The 21,450-nt window shown below is 30.5% G+C and overlaps 2 protein-coding genes across 3 annotated transcripts; both read left to right on the forward strand.

Annotated features, from left to right (window-relative positions):
• Positions 1–6,245: 6,245 nt before the first annotated feature.
• On the forward strand, positions 6,246–19,052 carry LOC140920111 (uncharacterized). The gene is made up of 3 exons (XM_073367433.1): positions 6,246–6,432; positions 6,650–7,788; positions 19,042–19,052. Exons 2-3 carry the CDS (start codon positions 6,660–6,662, stop codon positions 19,050–19,052), a joined length of 1,140 nt encoding a protein of 379 aa, XP_073223534.1. The 5' UTR covers positions 6,246–6,432; positions 6,650–6,659.
• LOC101492763 (deSI-like protein At4g17486) lies at positions 17,028–21,423 on the forward strand. Of its 2 annotated transcripts, XM_004498135.4 has the most exons (5): positions 17,028–17,273; positions 17,710–17,753; positions 19,042–19,310; positions 20,204–20,491; positions 20,866–21,423. In XM_004498135.4, exons 3-5 carry the CDS (start codon positions 19,100–19,102, stop codon positions 21,108–21,110), a joined length of 744 nt encoding a protein of 247 aa, XP_004498192.1. In that variant the 5' UTR covers positions 17,028–17,273; positions 17,710–17,753; positions 19,042–19,099; the 3' UTR covers positions 21,111–21,423. The 2 variants fall into 2 exon arrangements, with proteins under 2 accessions (XP_004498192.1, XP_004498191.1); XM_004498134.4 differs by lacking the exon at positions 17,710–17,753 and having other exon boundaries at positions 17,030–17,273.
• The last annotated feature ends 27 nt before the right edge of the window (positions 21,424–21,450 follow it).

Here is a 21,450-nt window from a genome sequence, read left to right on the forward strand (position 1 = left end):
GTATTTGGAATTTTAAGTTTGACATTGCTAATAAAATATTTGTTTGATGTCACGGTGACAAGAGTTGAATTTTATAAAATTGATTGTGAAAGAGTTCATTTTAACTTATGTTTGAATACATATATATAAAATTAATTCTTATCAATTTATGTTGTTTGGATAATTTGGATTTAAATTGTTTTTGGACGTATAATTACTGAAATTAATTTAAACAGTATTTTAAACTAAATTTAATTTCCATTTTAGATAATCATTTAACTTTTAGTTGCATTATTAAATTTAATGTAATTGTATAACGATTAGGGGAAAAAAACCAATAAAATGCATATTATATTAGCATAATTTTAAAATACAAGTATCTAGATAAAAAAAAAATGATAAATTTATAGCACAAAACAATTTACAGGGGAAACACCTAAGTATGAATAAAAATTATAGTTATTAAATAGTCAATTAAAGAAATAATTGAAAAAGTTGTTAAAGAGCAAACATATTGAACCGAAGATCATACCATCATGTCCATGTCAATTCGTTTATGTCCAACCAAGTTTAACTTAACTGTTTAGGTCCAACTAAACTCCATGACAATTGTTTAGATCATGCTTAGCTCAACTTTAATTCATTGGAGTTATAAACTACACTTTGAGTGAAAGTTATGCTCCTTAGATAAAAGAGTGAAGATTATATAAGGAGAACACTAAGGAATAAAAGAGACAAGGGAGGGGAGATGTGATTCGTGGGATCAAGCCCACGCAATCCCGCAATATGACACTTGTGCGGTTAAATTTCTTTTAGGGTTTAGGGATTCTACCATATGTTATCATTTATTTTTTATATATAATAAATTATTAATTATTAATTTAATAAATAAAAAATAAAAATTAATTTTTATTAATAAAATAAAATAAAAATATATTTAATGAAAAAAGTATATCAAATTTAATGCGGTAGATGTGTCAGAACAAATAATTATATTATTTTAATAACTCTCTTTTATGTTGCAACATATATTGCAGAGATAAATGAGCAACTTTATTATAGTTTGTTAACAACTTCATCTTATTTTTACTTTGGGTCTAATAAATAAATAATAATAAAAACTAAATTATATAAAATTAAACAAAATACATTAAATATTGAGAAAAAATACATTATATTAAAAAAAACCGTTTTCATTATCGGCCGCAAAATATGATAGAGTTGTTAAAATAATATAACATGTTATTTGTGTTAGCACATCTATTCAACCGCATTAACTCTGATGTATTTTTTTATTAAATGTATTTTATTTGATTTTATTAATATAATTTGTTTTTTTTATTAAATTAACAATTAATCATTTGTTATAAAAAAATGGCAATAAATTAATTTTAGTTAAAGATAAATTTCAATGTAGGATATAATAGAGAATTTTAAATGAAAAGATGATATAAAAGTAAAGTTGCACACATTGGGGGCAATTCTTTTTTTCTTTAACAAATGTAGTAATTAAACAAATAAAAAATTATCAAAAGTGATTATTATTTTTTAGAAAAAATTTATAATAAATTTGTTTTGTAAATTTATTATTCAACACACTTTTATGTTAACATATTTAAACATAAACTATTTTGATTAGATTACTGGGGTTTAATTTCTCATAAAAACTAGAGTGTTAAAACTATTTAACCTAAAATATGCTTTTAAATAAAATTAATTTATAAATTCAAATTAATAAAAATCAATTTTTCGCCATTGCAAAATTAAACACAATTTCAATATAGAAGAGTTTGATCGAGCAAGTACAACATAATCAGAAAATTTTATATCATTTTGTGAGTAAATGTCATCTTTAATATTAAATATTAATTTTGAATAAATTAATTTTAATTAAAGATAAATTTAATATAAAGAAGTTTATGTTTGAATAATCACATAAAAATTAGTTAAACAATAAACTTGAGACCAATGATCAATTTTTGAGGAAAAACTTAAAATCATATCTTCAAATTAGAATAAATTATTGAGACAAAATCAATTATAAAAAATAATACTTAAATTACTTTAAATAATTAAATAAGTAAATAACATGTGACATCAAATTACTGAATATGTTTATCCAAGAAAAATTTAATATTAATATATGTTCCGTTCGAAACTCAATTATAATAAAAATAAATAAAAATAAAGGATCTCATGGTAATATGGACCTAAGATCTTTGACTTGAATTTGTATAGAGATAACTTTCAATGATAAGAATGTACCTACAAATACGCTGACACTAAATTAGTACATTGTTTTAAGTCTCAAGGTGAATAAAAGGTTTGGAATCAGATATATACTTTTAATTATAAGTGATAAAGTGGGAGGATATTGGACTTGAAACGACCTTTTGTCTACTCTAGAATAATATCTACTAAAATTATAGAGTATGAAAGTGTTTGAAAAATGGGAAGAACCAAGGTCGTTTTGCATTTTGATCATAGGATTCCCTGCAACATATGAAGGATAGACAACAATATATAATATATTTATACTTAAAAGGACGATTGCAGATATGAATCATATATATATATATTCCAGCTGTTTCTTCGAGGTGTGGTGTGTGGGGATCCTTGCTTTTTGTCACAACTTGTGTATATAACAAAAAGAACCCAGGATTAATTATACAACCTACTAATTCTCAAGAGTGTTTCTCTCAAAAAAATAAAAAAAAATTATTTCGAGCAGTAAATGATTCAAATTATTTGATTTGTGGGTCAAATTTATATACTATAAATATTATGTAAAAAGAAATATTAATATGTAAGTGATTAAATATAATATAATTATCACTACACGAACAATAGGTAACTATAAAAAATATTGAAGAAACTTAAATAGCTCTCTCTCCCCTCTCTTTCCCCTCTCTATATATATATTTAAATTATTGCATGATTTTTAAAAAATTTACTTGAAAAACTAAAGAGATAAAATTAGGATAAAAAAATCAAAACGGTAATAAAACAAATATCATTAACAACCTAAGATGAAAATTGACGAAAGCGGAAATTATATCGATTACCATAAAGTTATTCCAAATACAATGCAGGAGAAAATCCTATCAAGTAAAACAATGAACGTAAAATCTAGTATTAGTAAACTTGTTAGCTCACGTGTTGCACTCTTTATATATGTGAAACTAAAAATACACCAATAGCATAAGGACCTAGTTTATCTCTAGAAACGCTATCAATATTACATTTAATCCAGTCGTAATGACTGCCTTGTATAATAACTGCCTTTAGAAGCATGACGATCAATAAAAAAATAGTTTAGAATAGAAAATTTATGCATTGATATAGATGCATCACTCTTAGAAAATCTCCTTTGAGAGAGATGCAGTAGTAGAGATCTATTGAATGACACTTGAATGATGATTTATTAGTTATTAAAAGTTAATTGATTGTGGAAAAAAATCAAACCCATATGATGTGAAAAACAAAGAAATGATGTCGTCTCTCACTTAGAAAATCCAATTTTTACTAAAGATCTCAATTATCGAAGAGATGAAAAAAAAGACGACCCTAATACGCAAAACATAGAACAACCAATTCCAAACTAAGTAGATTTACGAATTAAATCTTTATTTTCATCTCAACAAAAATAAATTTGAGAAAGAGGAATCAATTGTGTAAATCATAATAAATAGGTAGAGTGCATTTATCTGCTGGATAACAGTACTTTGCAGGATAATATGGCTGTCATATGGTTTTAGAGACATGATGACAACAAAGATGATTCAATTAAATATGTATTCAAGGTGCTCACCAAGGATCATACCATCTCTATATACTAATTTCTTGATTTTACATGGAATAAAAAGGTCGATTTAAAATTATCACTCTTTGTGAAGAGACTTTTGTTGACTAGACTTTTTACAAAGGATAATTTGGTGCAGTGTGACACATTATATTTTGCGTCGAGGTGGGGTGTGGATGTGTGGAAAATACTTCACACTTACTTTTTCAGGGGCCATTGGTTTTTAATTTGTGGCTGTTGGTGTTGCAGGACTAACTATCTATTCATCTATGTATATTTCGTTAGACATACATTAAATAATTCAATAAATAACGTACCTTTTTGTTTAAATAACTAAAATAATTTTCAGAAATAACAAAATATAGTACAAATTCTATTTTTCTTGTATTTTCCAACACATTCACAAGTTATTTGTCTAGTTCTTCTGGTAAAATTATAGCACCATGTGAAGCAAATCGAAAATATGTTTGGTTGAGGTCTATGGTTCAAAACATACACGATACTTGTGATTTTTTTCTTCAACAAAAATGAAAGCATCAATCCTTTGTAAAGATAATACTATCTATGTTGCTCACTTGAAAGAATGCCTCATTAAATAAGATGAAACAAAACATATTTACCTAAAATTAATTCTTTTTTACTAATTATCTTTAAAAAAAGAGGTGATTTAAATATTCAATAAATTTATTTGTGTGATAATCTTACATAAATTTTACATAGCCAATTATAAATAAATTTTTTGAGTTATTGACACAAAATTTATCTTCACCGTCTAAAAGATGATCGTTCAACTGAGGAAGATAAATGAATATGTTTTGCACTATTTTTTCATTCACTGTGATTTTGTCTCACTGGTTTTTCTTATAAGGTTTTTAACAAGATAGATTTAAATTGCAGATATTGTATTATTTTTCTTTCACTGAGAGTTTTTCTTAATAAGATTTTTTAATGAGACATATCTTTCATGGACATCTAAAAGATAGTGTTATAAAAAAAATTAAAGATAAATATAGATGTCCATTTTCCTTAGACTTTTCTATATTCCTTAACTACTATGAGTAAATAGTTTTGCTCATTAATGTTAATGACATTTAGTCATAATATTAATTTAGACTCTTCATGTACTTGTAACTAATTACAACACTTTGTCTTATAAATAGGACCTATATTGCGGTGTAAAGTTTATACTTGTGAATAATATAATACAAAGTCTATTTTATTTTTTCTCTCTTATCTCTTTCTTCATCATCTCTACTCTTTTAGTATAATGCTCCAATTTTAATTAATTTTATAACAATAGATGTGAAGCTACTCATACCAATGGGGTAGTCAAAACTACCTCAAAATTGTTTTTATTAGAATAATTATATAATTTTATATTTATCTACTCCAAAATAAGTTTATTAGTAATAAAATTAGAAGAAACAAGTGAGTTAAAACATTATCATTTGATTGATATATCTATTTGAATTATTTTGATACTTTTAACATCTATTACAACTAGAAATAAAAAAAAAAATTGAGAGTAAAAATGATCAAAACAGGACTCAAATAAAATTGACGATAAATTTTTACAAATAGTTTAATTATTTATATTGAGAATGATATTGTTAACTATTAGAGACAATTAGAAATTAATTTAACTCTTTAAATTACAGTCAAATCATTACTTTTTAAAATAAATATTGTTGATATTTATTTCCTTTTACTGAAAATAAAACTAAGACAAAAAAAAAAACAATGTGTATTCAACGACCGATAGAAATATATATTTTAAATTAGAAAGCTATTTATTTATGATTTTTGTGAAAAGACCTTAAATGAGTTTAATTTTAAATGGAAGAGTACTGTAAATTTTATTATAATTTTTTTTAGTCAATAATTTGAGAACATTTGTTTCAGAAAGCTGCAATAATTTCTCATCTGGGAGACCAAAAGCTGCAATAATTTATGATTTGACTATTTAATAATGAGCATTGAATAATGCTGTAACGAAAACTATTTAAACTTAAAACACTTCAATTAATGAACGAAGAGTTGAAAATGCATATAGTCTTTTTGGTAAACACACGAGAGAGACTACCACTACGCCAGAAATGACATTTAACAGCGCCCATTTTACAGCGCTTTCTAAACACAAGCGCTGTTGTAATTATATTTTAAAAATAACGGAACCTATTACAGCGCTTTTTATGTAAAGCGCTGTAAAACAAGCGCTGTAGTAGGTCATATAACGTTTGCGCATCACGTTATAAGGATTTCACAGCGCTTGTCAAAAAAGCGCTGTAAACGGAAGCGCTTTCGTAAATGTGTTACAGCGCTTTTTTCGCAAGCGCTGTAAAACACATGCGCTTTCATTGAATTTAACTACCTATTACAGCGCTTTTTTCACAAGCGCTGTAAAACACATCCGCTTTCATTGAATTTAACTACTTATTACAGCGCTTTTGTCACAAGCGCTGTAAAACACATGCGCTTTCATTGAATTTAACTACCTATTATAGCGCTTTTTTCACAAGCGCTGTAAAATACATCTTTCAAATAATTATATACGTTGGAAACCCTCATATCCTCTACATCTTTCAAATAATTATATACGTTGCGAACCCTAATATCCTCTACGTACTGTGCGGCCATCTACGTTGTCTAAGGTATTTTTTACACATGATCTGTTATGTTTTGAAATTGTCAAAAATTGTCAAAAACTCATACCACATGATCTGTTCTGTTTTGAAATTGTCAAAAATTGTCAAAAACTCATACCACATGATCTGTTCTGTTTTGAAATTTTTAGTTGATATTGGTTTCTTTTTGAAACTTGTTGATATGTTTTGAAAGCTTATTATTTTTGTTACTGCATTTATATAGGTGGTATAATATGGATAGGAAATGGATTTCAGCCAATCGATTGTCAAAAGAGTATGAAATTGGAGTGAAGGAGTTTGTTGAGTTTGCAGTGAAGAATGCAAAAGATCCAAATAGAGTAGTTTGTCCTTGTTTAAAATGTTGTTTTGGAAAACGTGTTAGAGAAGATGAATTAGAAGGACATCTAGTATGTAATGGAATTGATCAAAGCTACACATGTTGGATAAGACATGGTGAGAAAAAAAAAGGAAACATTAATTTTGAGAATAGTTCTACATATGCTTCAACTGATTTCGATACAGATACATATGAGCCGGACCGAGTTGATGAGATTGCAAAAGCAGTTGAAGAAGATCTTCGAGATTGTCCTAAAATGTTTGAAAGTTTGTTGAGTGATGCAGAGAAAGAATTATATAATGGTTGTACTAAATTCACAAGACTGTCAGCGATATTAAAGTTGTACAACTTAAAAGCGAGTAATGGATGGTCTGATAAAAGCTTTACGGAATTATTAACACTCATAAAAGATATGTTGCCAGATGATAATGAACTTCCCAGTCGAACCTACGAGGCTAAACGGATTTTGTGTTCTATTGGAATGAGTTACGAAAGGATTCATGCGTGTCCTAACGATTGCATTTTATTTCGAAACGAATATGAACTACTTAAGGCGTGTCCGAAATGCAATGTCTCTCGATATAAGAAGAAAGAATCTACTCCAGCAAAAGTCGTGTGGTATTTTCCTATAATACCAAGATTTAGGCGCATGTATCGCAGTGAAGAAGATTCAAAACACTTGACATGGCATGCAGATGAAAGAATTAGAGATGGAATGTTTCGACACCCTGCAGATTCCCCACAATGGGCAAAAATTGATCACGAGTATCCTGAATTCGGGATAGAGTCAAGAAATCTAAGACTTGCACTTTCTACTGATGGAATGAATCCACATGGTCTTCAAAGCATCTCACATAGCACGTGGCCTGTGATTTTGGTAATATATAACCTACCTCCATGGTTATGTATGAAGCGTAAGTTTATGATGTTGTCTCTGTTAATTTCTGGACCCAAACAACCGGGGAATGATATCGACGTATACTTGACTCCTCTAATCGAAAATTTAAAAAGTATGTGGGAGACAGGTGTGGAAGTTTATGATGGGTATAAGAAAGAATGTTTCAATTTAAGGGTTATGTTGTTCGGCATAATTAATGATTTTCCAGCATATGGTAATTTATCAGGATATAGCATTAAAGGTCAGTGTGCATGTCCTATATGTGAAGAGAGTACAAATTGGATGCGGTTGAAACATTGTAAGAAGAATGTGTTTCTTGGACATCGTAGATTTTTACCTTATAGTCATCAGTATCGTGGGTGGAGAAATGCATTCAATGGAAAATCAGAGGAAGGTAAAGCTCCTTTAGCACCGACTGGATATCAAATACTTGAAAAAGTACAAGGTTTGACCAATAAATTTGGCAAACCTTTTGCGGGAGAGCTGGTGAAAACTGGGTGGAAGAAAAAGTCAATTTTCTTTGAATTGCCATATTGGAAGTCATTGTATGTAAGACATTTCCTCGATGTGATGCATATTGAAAAAAATGTATTTGAAAGTGTTATTGGTACGTTACTCAATGTTCCAGGAAAGTCTAAAGATGGCGTCAATGCAAGATTGGACTTGGTCGATATGGGAATAAGAAATGAACTGGCTCCAGTAAAGAAAGGAAATCGCACATATCTACCTCCAGCCGCTCATACTCTATCTAGAAAGGAAAAAATTGTTTTATGTAAATTTCTACACGAAGTTAAAGTTCCAGAAGGATACTCTTCGAACATTAAAAATTTGGTTTGTATGAAAGACCTCAAGTTAAAAGGTTTGAAGACCCATGATTGTCATATTATAATGGAGCATTTGCTACCAATAGGTATACGTTCCATTTTACCTGAAAAAGTTCGACTAGCCTTAACTAGATTATGTTTCTTCTTCAGGGAAATTTGTAGTAAAGTGATCGACCCTCAGAAATTACCGACATTGCAGAGGGAAATTGTTGTTACTTTGTGTGAGCTTGAAATGTATTTCCCACCATCGTTTTTTGATATAATGGTTCACCTTACTGTTCATCTGGTTAAGGAGACACAACTTTGTGGGCCAGCTTATATGAGATGGATGTATCCGATAGAACGATATATGAAAATATTAAAAGGGTACGTAAAAAGTAGAAGTCGACCAGAAGGTTGTATTGCTGAACGATACATTGTTGAAGAGGCTGCTGAATTTTGTACTGAATATCTGTCCAATGTTGAATCCATAGGGCTTCCCATGTCTCGTCATTCGGGAAGACTATCAGGAGAAGGGATAACTGGAAGGAGACTACTGACTATATCAAGGACAGAATGGGAGCAGGCACAATTGTATGTTCTGCACAATGATGATGAGGTTCAACCGTATGTTACAATACACATTGATCAGTTATCTCGTTTGAACATGAATAGGAATCAAAATTGGATAACTCGAGAGCACAATCGAAGTTTTGTAACATGGTTAAAAAATCACATAATGTCAAAATTTGATATAGACCCCGGATCAATTTCAAATAGATTGAGGTGGCTAGCAAATGGTCCGAGCTTACATGTCTTTTCTTACACTGGTTATGTTATTAACGGCTACACATTTTATACCAAAGAACAAGATGATCAGACCACTATGCAAAATAGTGGAGTCACTCTCGTAGCTGAAGCGATGCATGTCTCAAGTGCAAAAGACAAAAACCCAATATATGCAAATCTATCATATTTTGGGGTTATCGAGCGCATATGGGAGTTAGACTACACAATGTTTCGTGTTCCCATATTTGGTTGCAAGTGGGTCGATAATAATAATGGCGTTCGGATTGATGAGTCAGGATTCTTGCTTGTCGATTTTAATAGGGTGGGATACAAAGACGAGCCTTTTATTTTAGCGTCGCAAGCTCAACAAGTGTTTTATGTCACTGATCCTTCTAATGATAAATGGTCTGTTGTCCTATCGACCAATAAAATAAGTGATGATAACAATAATGATGAAGATGTTGGTAATGATCTTTTATTTGCAACATCACAACAACCACATGAAATTGATTCAACTGATGATGGTTTATATCTTAGAGATGATCATGATGAGGGAATTTGGATTAATCCATCGTTTCGTATTGTAAATGGACAAACAAATGTGAATGTCACCAGGAAAAGAAGAAGGGCATCTTAATGTATATATATGTTTAATTGTTTTATATAAGCTATGCATGTAATCTGAACTGTGTTATTGTAAATATGCATGTAATCTGAATTGAGTGTTTTATACTAAGTTCTGATTAATTTATTTTCTGATTAATTTATTTTCTGCTTATATTTAGCTTGATTTGAGTGTTTTATACCAAGTTCATGTAACAATGAGTGTTTTATATTTAGCTTGATTTACATGAACTGAACTGAATATAAATTAGTAATTTACATGAACTGAACTGAACTGAATAGAGAGATTCTCTTTTGCTCAGTGCATATATATATATAGATTCTTCAGAATACTCATTTCTAATAATTCATCATCTCCTAAAGTATTGTGATAAAGACAATGATAACAATATTTTTAATCCAATAAACAATGATAAAAATGTTTTTAATGTCATCCCAACCCAAATAAACCAAACACAAAAATAAAATAAAGAGACATTTTACAGCGCTTATCTTAAAAAGCGCTGTAAAAGATCCTTTTAAAAATAAAATAATGAGTGTTTTATACCTTTTACAGCGCTTTTCACACAAAGCGCTGTAAACGACTCTTTTGAAAGTGAGTAAAAAAGACATTTTACAGCGCTTATTTGACAAAGCGCTGTAAAAAAGCTTTAAAAATAATATTCATCAGACACCTAATTTCTTCAAACACCTTGTACGCATCATGGGAATCCAAAAAACATCAGACACAAACCCATTTCTTCAAACACCTTGTACGCATCATGGGAATCCAAAAAACATCAGACACAAACCCATTTCTTCAAACACCTTGTACGCATCATGGGAATCCCCAAAAACACCAGACACAAACCCATTTTTCGCAACATGGCAATGATCCTGAATACCAATTAAGTTTCGATTTAAGAAGGAAAGAGAATGTAAAGAGATAAAAAGGGTGTTGAGGTGGAGATTGAATTGTGAAAGAGTAAGCTTTGATGTTTGTGAAGAAGATGCATAAAAGGAGAAGAGTTTGGTGAAGAGGAAGGGATTTTTGTGGTGACCAGTTACTACTATGTGGGTTTTGCATGCATGTTGAGCTTGTTTAAAAAATAACATAACATAACAAAACACAAAAACAATAAGGCCTTTTACAGCGCTTATTTGGAAAAAGCGCTGTAAAAGAGCCTTTTAAAATTAACATAAAGAGACATTTTAGAGCGCTTATGTGGAAAAGCGCTGTAAAAGGCTTTAAAAAACATTCATATAACATAATAACACACGGAGGTCTTTTACAGCGCTTATTTGGGAAAAGCGCTGTAAAAGAGCCTCTTAAAATTAACATAAAGAGACATTTTAGAGCGCTTATGTGTAAAAGCGCTGTAAAAGGCATTCAAATAACATAATAACACACGGAGGTCTTTTACAGCGCTTATTTGAAAAAAGCGCTGTAAAAGAGCCTTTTAAAAATTTAACTAAAGAAGCCTTTTAGAGCGCTTATGTGTGAAAGCGCTGTAAAAGGCATTCATATAACATAATAACACACGGAGGTCTTTTACAGCGCTTATTTGAAAAAAGCGCTGTAAAAGAGCCTTTTAAAAATTTAACTAAAGAAGCCTTTTAGAGCGCTTATGTGTGAAAGCGCTGTAAAAGGCATTCATATAACATAATAACACACGGAGGTCTTTTACAGCGCTTATTTGAAAAAAGCGCTGTAAAAGGCATTCAAATAACATAATAACACACGGAGGTCTTTTACAGCGCTTATTTGAAAAAAGCGCTGTAAAAGGCATTCAAATAACATAATAACACACGGAGGTCTTTTACAGCGCTTATTTGAAAAAAGCGCTGTAAAAGAGCCTTTTAAAAATTTAACTAAAGAAGCCTTTTAGAGCGCTTTACAAAATAAGCGCTGTAAAAGGCTTATAAAAAGCGCTGTAAAAGTGTTACGTATATATAACAGTTACCTCTTCAGTTTCCTCTTCATTACGTAACCTTCATCTCAACCTTCATTTCTTCTCTTCTTTTGCAAACCCTATCATCCCGTCCTTTACGAACCTTATTTCCACGATCATCTCCTTCATTTCGAACCTTATTTCCATCCAAGATCATCTCTCCCATTTCACACAATATATTTTCATTGAAATACGTAACCCTCATTACGTATTTCTTCAAACCGTATTTCTGTGAACCATATTTCTGTGAACTTTCTGCAAACCCTCTTTTCTTTGCATTTCGTCTTTCTTCGAACCATCATTATTCAGGTATTGATGTTATTAAATTTTTGTAATCATTAGAATGCATGTTGAGCTTTTTTAAGATATACTGATACATGTTGAGTTTGTTTATAATAATGCATGATCCATGTTGAGCTTGTTGATGTTATACTAAAGTGCATGTTGAACTTGTTGTAGTTAAATGGATACAAACAAAGATTTAGAAGTTCAAAATGAAGAAGTTGGCACCTCTAAGACTTACGAAAAAGAAGTCAAACGTGGTGCAACTATCATGCAAAGGGTGATTAAAGCACGGAGCAGTGGCATTAAATTTGAGGTATACTATATATACTCTGTTTGCTGTGTGTTTTTTTATCTTTTTTTAGGGTTTAGGGCATGTACTTACTATATGAGTTTATTAGGTTGGCTGGAACGAGAGTGGTCAGCCAGTTGACCCCAACAGCTCCATGTTTGTAAGCTACATTGGGGCTGTTGTTCGTCAAAATGTCCCAATAACAATAGACAACTGGAGAGATAAGGCGTTGAAGGATGCCAAAGATATCATCTGGAATGACATTCAAGTAAATATTTTGATCTACTCTTTTGTCATTTATAATTTTTTTTCTGTAAAATACATTACTTATAATTGTTTTCATTGCAGACCACTTTTGTTCTTGATGAGGAACGAAAGTCATATGTTTTGAGAGTTGCTGGGAAAATCCATCGTGGATTTAGATCCCATCTCTCAAATTTCTATCTAAAAGATAGAGAAGGAAACACAAATGCTGAACCTCCAAAGATATATCAACATTATATATCAAAGGATGAATGGAGTGCATTTGTTTCCAAACGTTCTGACCCGGCGTTTGTCGTAAGTGATTAATTTATTAGCATTTGTGTTTTATTATTCATATTCGTAGCGTATTTTAAATTTTTACACAATTGCTATTTTTTTTTTATATAGAATATTAGTAAGGCAAATCGCGAACGGGCAAGCAACCCAAAACACCCATACAAGAAATCACGTATGGGATATGCACGCCTTGAACAAAAAATTGTAAGTAATTAAACATCACTTGTAATTTGTATTATAAACTATAGTGTGTAACTAATTTGTATTATTTTGTTTATGATTTTAACGAATAGAGAAAAGACACCCAAGCCGATCAACCCTTGGGTCGTCATATCTTATGGAAGGAAGCGCGTGTTAACAAAGAAGGAGTGGTTGATAATGAAAATGTCAAGAAAGTTGTAGAACTTTGTGTAAGTATATTATCACTTTAATATTTTTTAATATTGTATTTTAAAAATGCTATTGAACTTATCTTTTTAATGTTACATGTATTTTAGGAAACTATTGAACAAAGTTCTGAAACTCAAGAGGGCAACAAGGATACGTGCAGGGACATTCTTGGGAAAGTGTTTAATGTCCCTGAGTATTCCGGTCGAGTGAGGGGGAAAGGATTTGGCGTAACTCCCAAAAGCTTTTTTCCTCAAGAGAAGCGCCAAAAACCTTCCAACGAGGAAGTATTAGAGAAGCTCAGAATCTTATCGGAGCAAGTGGCACTCTTGGTGAATACGAATAAAGACAAGCAACTTCCGGTTCAGCTCCAACCTGAAATACAAATGGAGAGTGAAACCGGGAGTTGCAACGTCGGTTTGAAGAGTATTCCCGAGGTAATTAATTACTTACTACTTACTTGCTTATGTAATTACTTATGTATTAAACAAACTTATATATTAACTGTACTTATGTTTTAACTATTGATGTAGGGTGTCACTACATGTGTCCTATACTTGTCCTCGCCGACTCAACGGAAGGTGGGAAAAGGAATATTGCACAATACTTCGGGAGAAGTATTGCACAATATTCCGATCCCCGCGGGCCATGTCAAAGTATCGCCTACGGTTGCTTTCGAACCAACTGCACCGTTGCCCATACCGGACAACGATGGAGATATGAAGTTCTTAAGCGACGCTATTGGCAGTTACGTGGCATGGCCCACACACCTTGTTGCCCTCGAAAAAAAGATTCCCAAGGACAAATCAGTTACATCTCCCGAAAAGGTTTGTCACATTTATTGCCTAAGGTTTTTTATTTTTTCAGATTCAATAAACTAACATTTTACCTCATTTTTGTAGGTCCAAATAAATAAACCACCCCTACAGCCAAAAAAAGGCAGCAGACCTCAAAAATTGGAGGTTAATAGGGCTGCCAAACTACAAAGGCTGGAGGGTAATAAAGCTGCAAAACTTGCAGCAACAAAAAATCTGGATCGGGGAAAATCGGTCGCTGCTGCTGCTGCTGCTCCTAATAAAAGTCAGCCACGCCTTGGTAAATACGGGGCGTGTCTTGACATCCAAATAATATGTAATATGTACAAGAAAAGCGCTGTAAAATGCAGACCCATAATATGAAATTATGGGTGGGCATATTACAGCGCTTTTGTGAGAAAGCGCTGTAATATGCACACCCATAACTCATATGACGGGGTGCATATTACAGCGCTTTTTCGAGAAAGCGCTGTAATATGTACGCCCATATATGAAATTATGGGTGGGCATATTACAGCGCTTTTGTGAGAAAGCGCTGTAATATGCACACCCATAACTCATATGACGGGGTGCATATTACAGCGCTTTTTCGAGAAAGCGCTGTAATATGTACGCCCATATATGAAATTATGGGTGGGCATATTACAGCGCTTTTGTGAGAAAGCGCTGTAATATGCACACCCATAACTCATATGACGGGGTGCATATTACAGCGCTTTTTGTGAAGAAGCGCTGTAAAATGTGCATAACAAGCGCGCGTTGTATTTACATGTTTTATAGCGCTTTTATAAAAGCGCTGTTGTATCATTTACAGCGCTCGTTTCCACAGCGCTTATTTTTTTGAAAAAGCGCTGTAAATGGCTTAAAAAAAGCGCTGTAAAAGCCGTTTTTTCGCGTAGTGTACCCCATTCGTAGTGTGTTATATCTGGTTAATTTATACAACCTCTATTTATTTATAGAGACTTTTTTATTTTTTTAGTCTTATTCCTAACAAAGGTAAAAAGTGAATTTAATGTATTTATTTTATGGGTAGATATTTATAAAATAGTATCATTGGTACATAAATATATTTAACATGTTTTTTTAGCTTTCAAGATAAGGTAGTACTTTTATAAGGGATATATTTGAGAAAATAACAATAAATGTATATAATAAATTGAAAGATAATTTATTATGGGAGACAAATATTTTTTCTTAATAGATGCTTATAACTGAAAAATTAAATAATTTTTTTTATAGAAAAAATAGTAAATAAACTCAAACACAACTACAAGGTCTAAGATATACGGCTTAATTATATTGACTTTATTGATAAAAACAGAAACAAATTCATAAAGTTATTTAAAACTATATATTCTTATTAATCCCATAATATCAACCATTGTTATAAATAATTTATCTGACAACAAAATAGTAAAAAAATTTATTTGACTATTATATATATATATATATATATATTAAAATAATATACAAATAAAAACAGAGAATAATAATTATACTAAATTATTTTTATCAATGCAACATATTAGTTGAGATTAAACAATTATCTATTTTGAGATAAATAATATTTTTTTTATAAATGACTTAGTGATTATGGAATGAAGTGAATACTCTTTTTCATTTTAAATTTTTATTTGTTATTTTTTTCTGTCTCAAATTATTTATCTTTTATAATTATAATATAACATTAACTTTTTTCTCGTTAATATACATTTATTTATTGTATATTAACTCATTTAGTTTCTCAACTAACTGCAATTATTAAAAATGTTTAAGTAAATAAAATTTATTTTATTATTGAAATAAACAAAATTAATTATTTTTTAAAAACTAAGTGCAATTCAAATCAAACAACTAAAATGTAACGAAGTAAATAGTAATAGATTTCACTCTCCCCTCTCTCTCCCATATGTTCAAATTAATATTACATTTCATTACTTCTTTTGTCTTATAATAAATGACACATTTGCAACAACAACAAAAAGTCACAAAATGAATGTATATTTTACTTTTTAATGTTCATTTTCTCATCATATTATTTAATTAATATTACTTGAATAATTTTCAATGTAGTGTCTTTCACTATGCATTTATGTCATTAATGATACACTAATATTTAAAAATGATAATTGGTAAAAGTAGTTTTTTTTTCTTTTTTTATTTGTATATATTTTTTAATATATGTGAAATCATCAAATGACTCAATTATAATAAAAAAAATAAAGTATATAATTTTTTTTAATATGTGTAAAACAATCAAATACGACAATTATTTTAAAACAAAATAAGCCATATTTATTTTAGATGATTGTTTAAACCAACACATCATATTAATTATTATAGATTAACGCTTAACAATAAAAAATAAAAAATTTGAAAAATAAAAATTTGAACAATTATCGAGAACAATTTATAAACATATAATTTCTTCAAAATTATTTTTAAGAGATACAAATTTATTTTCTAATATTCTTATTGTACAAAACACTATTGGAATCACTTTCTCAACCTTAAAGATAAGAAGGAAGATAAAGTTCTACTTGGCACATTAAAACATTTATTACTCTTAGAATTTGTGGACCATTTTTTAGCATCTGCCTTTGTTTCAAGACATTTTTGTTTTACTAACTTCACACTCAATATGAAATTGAGGTAGTAAAAAAAAACACCATATTTCAAAAAAGAAAAAGAAACAAAGATCAATAAAGAGAAAGAGAGAGAGAGAGAATAAGCAACCATTCAACGCAATGCCATGATGTCAGTCAATGTCAAAACCTGACAGAATTTCTTTCACAGTTTTCACTTTTTGAGTTGCAAAACTTTGTCCATTTTTTTTTCACTTTTCAAAATTTCCCATTTTCCAAAAAAATGGTTAATTTATGATTATATTTCCTCATTAAGCATAAAAAAAAGACAAAGTAGTTTATGTCTTCTCTCTTACTATAACTCTACACAACACAACATAACCAGCTTTCACTTCTTTTGTCAGAAGAAGCAGCTATTAAGAAAACAATGTGTGAGTTTGAGACACACACATTGTTCCATTCTCTCTTCAAAAAACAACTATGTCTAATAATAATTCATTCATAGTACTTTGGTGCTGTTCTTTACTTCAATCTCTCTTCTTCCTTCCCTCTGCATCTTAAAAGGTTTGTTGCTCTTTTTTATTTCCATGGTTTTACCTTGTTCACCCTTTTATTAATTTATTTTATTTTTAGCTGATTTTTCCTTTGTTGTTTTATGTATTTTCTTCATTTTTCCCTCATTATTGTTTTGCTTATGGAAAATCAATTACTTCATTGTTTGTTAATGTTATTCATCTTTGTCAAAATATTGTTCTTTTGTTTTCTAATCTGATCTATACTCTTGATATTCTTTTCTTTTTTCCTTAATATTTTGCTTTTTTTTTCTTCTTCCATCAGATATCAGTTAGATCTTGAAATATATTTCTCAAACCACCCTTAATATTCCAGCCTGTAAATTATATTAGTTTTATTTATTTTAAATTTTTGGCTTGGAAGTTGGAATTTCCCATGTTGCTAATCCATTTCTATACTAATCAGATTTAGGTTTTTGTTAATTTAGGAAAAAATGGGCATTTTACTGTGGAATCTGGGTGGCTTAATGATGTAAGATTGGAGTTGATTTTTGTTTTTGTTAAGATTGAACTTTTTGTTTCTTGATTGTTTGTATTCTATGATGTCAAGATTCAAGACGTTTGTGAGGTGTCAATTCAGTTGAATTTGACTTTGTAACCTCAAACAGAGTTCAAATCTTCTCCAATTTTTTAAATATAAAAAGATGTCAAGATTAAAGATATCCATGCTTTTTTACTTCATAAGTAATTTTTATGGTTGTTATTATTGGTATAAAAAATGGCATATAAAATATTATGGTTTAAGTTGAATTATAGAAATAATATGAAATAGTGTGTTATTACTTACTTTACAATTTTGGTGGTTGTTATTATTGGTAGTTAGTTGATTGAATCAGTAAGAGAGGGAAGTTTATACAGAGGGAAAGGGGGGGACTGTATACAAAAAGAAGATTTGTAAACTATGAGAGATCAAGTTCTCTCAAATAGATAATTATTGTATTCTTCTCAATAGATAATTCATTTCTTTTTTGTTTCATATAAGAACATTTTTACGACTTCTTATCGAAAAATGGATTCCCTACAGCAGTTGCATGGTGCAGCAGCTACGAAGACCGTTAGATCTACGTAGAGAAAATTTCAATTACTGGATTTAACGGTTCTCAAACAGTTTGTTGAACCATGTAACTGCCCCTTATCAATTGTTCAAGTGGATAAGACAAGTGGTGTATAGACTCGACTTAATGGCAATAACAAAATCCTATCCAGTTTTCTATGAAGGTGCAACTGGAGGAGTGAGATGTTGATAAAGTGAACACAATTACCAGCATGTGGGGACATAAAGTTGATTTGGTGGTTAGGGTGAGGGAGTTAAGGGGTGGAGTGATTAGGAGGTCGAGAGTTCGATCTACACCCCAAACTTTATATCAAAAAAGTATAAAGTCATTACATGAACATTCCATGATTACTCAATATTGCATATAAAGTGTTGAATAGTTTTGAATGGAAGACATGTGATGTGTAGTTATGGAAGTATTATTGCAATAAATATGAGTTTTACAGTAATAGTTCACATGTCATTTGATTTCATATTATGATATATAAATTTTGGTAATGATATTAACTAGAAAAAACTATAGGGCTGCAGAGTTTCTCTTTCTTTCACAGTTAATTTGTTCAAGATGAAACAAGTATTGGCCATTATTTATTTGAGTTATGTAATACATAATTCTTAGAGTAAATCATGTGCTATCTTTTGATGTTTTGTTGGTTACATTATAGTTATGCAAATGATTTTATTTTCTGTGTTCATGTATCTGCAGGTAGGAAATAGATATTGAGTGCTTCCTGAGTTCGTTCGTTCGTTCGTTCATTCGTAAAATGAAATCAGGATTTAAAAATGGTTGGCCTTCTATTGTTCGACTTCGTCTCAAAGACAAATCAGTGACACCGTTTTGCATATTCTCAAAAGTGAAATCAGCTGGAAACAAACCTGGGAACACTCCTGTGTATCTCAATGTGTATGATTTGACAACAGTAAATGGCTATATGTATTGGGCAGGTGTTGGTATTTTCCACACTGGGGTTGAAGGTCAGTTTACTTAGCAGTTATATTACCTTTTCTGGTATATAGACAAAACAAGTATTTTTAAATGTAAAACCAAAGCAAATATGCAGGTTGGTCCTTGAAATTGTATGATTGTACCTAGTCACTCAGGTTATTAATTTTTCAAAATTATATCTAGAGTTGCAAAAATGTTAATCAATTTCGTTCCTATGTCTGGATTTGTTATCAAATACATCCATTACATTATTCACTTAGTTTCAAACTCATCCCTAATATTATCAACTCAATGTCATTCTAGTCTCTGCAAATACCAACAGAGAGACAAATTTCTAGATTGATACAGTCCTACAACGTCAAGGTCTAACTTGGATATTTACTTTGAAAAACTATGTGCATGGAGTTTTGGTTAAGATTTTATTTTTATGGTTTTGTTTCCAAGCTACAAACTCCCCTTTCCATTAACTTACACTATTTGGGTTTTTTGTATTGTTTGATCATTTAATAATTATTAGATATTTTTTTGGATTGACAAATGTTATTATGTTACTTATTATATTAGTATTTTCTCCTTCACCAGTGTTTCAACTAACCAGTTGTGCTACCTAATCCCCGGACCTCTAATTATCATGGAGAGACAAATAACCTTCAATGCTACCTACTATTGAAAGATCGTTTAGTGACTTTAATGCACCCTCAGATTAGATGAATGTTTGACCACATGATGAATGTTTGATCACATGCATAGGAAAATATGTAAATTGATATATCTTTATATTTTAGAGAAAGGGATATACATGCATGTGCATATTATTTATATATTTGTGACTACTATTAATTTATCTTTTTCTTTATATGGCAAAAAGTTGTAATTCTGGACAATGAATATTTTCTAAGATGGAGTTACTATGCTCTGACAGTTTATGGAGTAGAATATGCATTTGGAGCACATGACTATCCATCAAGTGGTGTATTTGAGGTTGAACCAAGGCAGTGCCCTGGATTCAAGTTTCGGAAGTCGATTTTCGTGGGAACTACTAGCTTAGATCCATTCCAGATTCGCGAGTTCATGGAGAACCAGTCTGCAAATTACAATGGTGATAGTTATCACTTGATTGTCAAGAACTGCAACCATTTTTGTGAAGATATTTGTTACAAGCTAACAGGGAATTCTATACCCAAATGGGTCAATCGTCTTGCAAGAATAGGTACATTTATATAAATGACATGCTTTCAAATTCAAGATACACTTTCTCGCGTTTTGATAATTCTTTTGAATTCTGTTGCCACATCTTGGTGCAATTATCTCATATTGTGCAAATAACAATATACCTCCGTTATCAGCTACCTTTCCGCTATCTGATATAAGTTTATTTGCTATTAGCTAGCTTATCCGTGATTTGTTATAAGTTCATTTACTATCACTTAGCTTATCTGTCATCCGCTACTATTTACCAAACATAGTCTAAAAATAATTTATACTAAAATCTTATCTTATCATTTAACAGTTTATAAAACAACCGAAGTATAATAATTGTATGGACTCTAGTGTTCCGCTTATCATTTATTCTCTTCATTGTAGGTTCTTTTTGCAATTGCATACTCCCTGAAGCCCTTAAAACTTCCACTGTTCAGAACGATCCAAACTTTGAAGGGTGTGATAACGAAAAAAAGAGACTTCGAACCGCCTTCAGTTGTTTGTCATCAATCTCAATGCCTCAAAGGGAAGTATCAATGTCTTCGTTGTTTCTTCACTCTCACTATAAAGGTTGTTTACCGCCGTGGGAGTTAAAGAAATCGAAAAAAGGCTCACTAAAGCAAAAATGAGAACACTACTTTGCTTCTCTCATTAACTCTTCTCTGTTGTAGAGTATCCATTTTTTTTTTCTGGTAACTGAATACTGGAAAAAGAAATTATTGTTTTCAGTCATCCATGTTTCTCCATAGGAACCAAATTTTCTGTTCATATTTATTTTGATTGTCCAAACTGTTTCTATTTTTTCCCCTTTTTTTCTTTTTGTTGTCTAGTTTTCAGTTTGTAATCTTTGTCTGATTCTGAATTTCTGTAATATATATTGCTGTCTCTCAGCTAGATTTTTCATGGCTGGAGAAAATATTGCATGTGCTAAATTGCTCTCAAGACTATCTCAGTTAAGGCCATTTTGAT

This window comes from Cicer arietinum, chromosome 4 (genome assembly GCF_000331145.2).
Source record: "Cicer arietinum cultivar CDC Frontier isolate Library 1 chromosome 4, Cicar.CDCFrontier_v2.0, whole genome shotgun sequence".
NCBI lineage: Eukaryota > Viridiplantae > Streptophyta > Magnoliopsida > Fabales > Fabaceae > Cicer > Cicer arietinum.

Excerpts from the sequence above, each read along its gene's own strand:
- LOC101492763 (XM_004498135.4), top strand. The coding sequence starts at position 19,100 with ATGAAATCAGGATTTAAAAATGGTTGGCCTTCTATTGTTCGACTTCGT. Across the intron at positions 19,311-20,203 it reads TTTCCACACTGGGGTTGAAG|TTTATGGAGTAGAATATGCA; the intron begins GTCAGTTTACTT and ends ATGCTCTGACAG. Across the intron at positions 20,492-20,865 it reads CAATCGTCTTGCAAGAATAG|GTTCTTTTTGCAATTGCATA; the intron begins GTACATTTATAT and ends TCTTCATTGTAG.
- LOC140920111 (XM_073367433.1), top strand. The coding sequence starts at position 6,660 with ATGGATAGGAAATGGATTTCAGCCAATCGATTGTCAAAAGAGTATGAA.